This window comes from Exophiala oligosperma (assembly GCF_000835515.1).
Source record: "Exophiala oligosperma strain CBS 72588 unplaced genomic scaffold supercont1.2, whole genome shotgun sequence".
Lineage (NCBI taxonomy): Eukaryota > Fungi > Ascomycota > Eurotiomycetes > Chaetothyriales > Herpotrichiellaceae > Exophiala > Exophiala oligosperma.
This window is the reverse complement of record NW_015622819.1, coordinates 3,653,758-3,656,850: the sequence shown is the minus strand read 5'-3', so window position 1 is coordinate 3,656,850 and position 3,093 is coordinate 3,653,758. Positions and strand designations below refer to the sequence as shown.

The following is a 3,093-nucleotide window of genomic DNA, read 5'->3' as shown; positions in this document are numbered from 1 at the left end:
GTAGGTAGGTAGGTAGGTAGGTAGGTAGGTAGGTAGGTAGGTAGGTAGGTAGGTAGGTAGGTAGGTAGGTAGGTAGGTAGGTAGGTAGGTAGGTACACTGTGCGTTTGAAATGTTATGCGCTAGAAAAGCGATTCGGCTACGGAGTGAGATAGTTTACCTTTCAAAATTTGTACGTATTGTGGAATGGTTAGCATATGGGGTAGCAAACATAGCTCTTGACGCGCAGCGTTCCACGCATCGTAAACGGCTCGTCTCATCTTGTCCTTTTGGGGACGTATGGTTGTGTCGCCCTGGTGCTCAAGGACCATGACCAGTCCTCTTTGGTGTCGTCGTAGTGAGGCCAGTAGGGTGGTGAGCTCGTGGCTTTCCCATCATCGTCGCCATTGGGATCAAGCGTATATGCAAATGCAGCATAGAGTATGCCGAGGAATTGATCTATTCCTTCGATCGAGGTGTTTATAAACATATCTCTGCGTAATTGCTCGACGAGCCTGTGTGTGAACCTCAGGATCATGATCCTTGGCCCGCATCCAAGTTCTCTTGCTTGCCAACATGGTCTCGTAGTGGCGCTTGTGAGTTACGAGAAAAACAATGGGGACATATTGACGAGGGACGTTGTTCATAGAGCACAGGTCTCGAGAGCATCTCTGCGACAATTGGAACGAGTCACTCTAACGGGCAATGTTTTCCTAGTATGATTATGCAAGGCGCGTGTTGCTGCAACAAGGGAAACGGCGGAAACGATCGAAGATAAGGGAAACAAACTACATCAGGGTGATGGTCACAGATGATCGTAGGCTACAATCGTATCGCGGCATCGTCGCCCTCTTGTAGATCTTGTCGTTTATTGTTTGACGAGGCTGTGTTTTGTGTCAATTTGGCTTGACTCAGCACGTCATTAAGTCCGTCACGTTTTGGGTGCAGATATCCGTAAGCAACGGACTTTGCTCTTCTTCCTGTGGTACTTGGGACATCTCACCTTAACAACACCATCTCTAGGTCGCGTATAAACATACTGTCTTAGGTAAGGAGTGTGATGAGACCTTTGCGCGAGGAATATCTTACGTGTCACGCAAACTCCACGAGCAAGTCAACACCTCACTTTGCTCCTTGAGATGCTCAATTTGCGTCTTGTGTTTCACTCCTTGACCATCCTTCTACCTTAACTCTCCGGGGCACACCCAGAAGGGGTCCCTTCTGGATGCTCCTACTTTGTGTTGAAGTCCATGTGGAAAGCCTATCGTCAAGAAAAGGCGGCCTCTGTTCGGGAACGCCAACGGAACCCAGAATTGAGAATCTCAAGATAACCCTCGAGACACTTTACGTGCCTCCTGTCTAACGTGAGCTGCCCTGGTCTCCGCCTGCAAGTTTATTCTTCACCCAGCGTGTTCTCCGTCTCGCTCTTTGTCTTTCTACTCGCCCCATCTCTCTGATCTAAAGAAATGTATGCGTCGGTCATCTATACGATATTTTCTTTGAACTTGAGACGTCTCGTCAGAACGTTTTCATTATACCGCGTGAGGACGGAATGCGACGAGCTACTCCCACGCATGATGAAACAACAACACAGGTCAATGGAATGCAAGAGCCCGCAGGGGCCAGTCCTCCAAAAAATCGCGAAAACAAAGAAAGAAAGACACCGACCTATTTGTTTGCGTTGGACGCTCCTGTTTTCTCACCAACAGTTAACATCCCCTTCTACCTCTCTCTTCATTCTCTCTCCTCCTATGTCTTCTCTGCAAGCGAGTCGCCCTGCCACCGCCAGTGAGATCCGGCTGCAACCTGCAACCGGCTCAGGCTGTCGGAGGAGTAAGCGATTGCAAAACAAGCCTCAGGTTTCCTACGCCCAAACCGTACACCGAAAGCGCACCAATACAACACACCCCGTGGGATTGGATCGGGAATCTCCAAAACTTGCCCCCTCTATCCATAGCCTGACGGAGGAGAATCTGCGAAGATTGAACGAGGAAGAGATGGCCACGAGGAAAAGGAATGGCGAAGAGACCAGGACAACCACAAAGCGGACCAAAACTCAAAGCAAGCAAGCACCTAGCACCAATGGTGGCTATCGCTTACACCGTCTCAATGTCGTTAACATCTTCTTCGATGAAGATGTTCCTGACTACCTTCAAGCTGCGATCGACAAGATTGTGAAAGGAAAAGTTTCGTCCGAGGAGCGCCGAATTGTGATCCGCAACGCTGCTGAAATATTCTACAGTTCTTCCCGGGAGATCAATGATGATAGAAGTCTTGAGGTCGAGTTTGTTGGTCTTTGTCGTGATGCGCTTCAAAATATGTCGAGACCGGGTATCTCCCTTCGACAAGAAGCCGATTGGCGATGTGAATTCAAGCCAGGTTTATCAAAGGGCAACCCGATTTTTCTAGACGCAAACAGGGCTCCCGCAATCAAAACGCCTTGTCCGGACATCACAATTGGTATTGGCGGAAAACTTTTCTCAGACTCTCTCACCTCAACGATGCTCTCCCAATCTCAGGCCCAGGAATTTCTTCGAACATTTCAGGCGGAAGACGACTCCCTAGGCCTATATGAAGAGAAGCTACTCATAACGCTCATGGAAAGTGGTCGCGCCTTTTTCCCGTTTGCGACTCTTGAAGCAAAGGCTTACTTGACTGGGAAGCAAGTCTCTGAAGCACAAAACCAGGCCGCCGTTTCCGGGGCGAGTGCCCTCAAGTTCCAGCTTCATCTTACGGAGATGGCCAAGAGCGCAGTCTCGGAGTTTGACGATACTCACCATCAACATCCACTCTTCTTTTCCATTTGCACTGAAGGACCCTACCATGAGCTGTGGGCTCACTACACCTGCGTCCAGGCAGGTCGGCGTATCTTCAACATGAAGCTGGTCAAGATCTGCAACGCAATGCTGAAAGAGACCATCGAAGACTTCTTCATCGCGGTGGATAACGTGTTGCGCTGGGGTGCCGACACGTTTCTAAAATCGGTAGCAGACCGGCTGCGATTGGTGGCGATTCAGACATTGGACAGAGTCGACCGAGCGAACCCAGCGAACCCAGCGAACCCAACGAACCCAACGAACCCAACGAACCCAACGAACCCAACGAACCCAACGAAC

The 3,093-nt window shown here is 49.9% G+C and overlaps 1 protein-coding gene across 1 annotated transcript; it reads left to right on the top strand.

Moving 5' to 3' along the window:
• Positions 1–1,496: 1,496 nt before the first annotated feature.
• Positions 1,497–2,924, top strand: PV06_02684 (uncharacterized protein; the record flags this gene model as incomplete). Its single annotated transcript, XM_016403396.1, has 2 exons — positions 1,497–2,807; positions 2,837–2,924. Exons 1-2 carry the CDS (start codon positions 1,552–1,554, stop codon positions 2,922–2,924), a joined length of 1,344 nt encoding a protein of 447 aa, XP_016267293.1. The 5' UTR covers positions 1,497–1,551.
• Between the last annotated feature and the right edge of the window lie 169 nt (positions 2,925–3,093).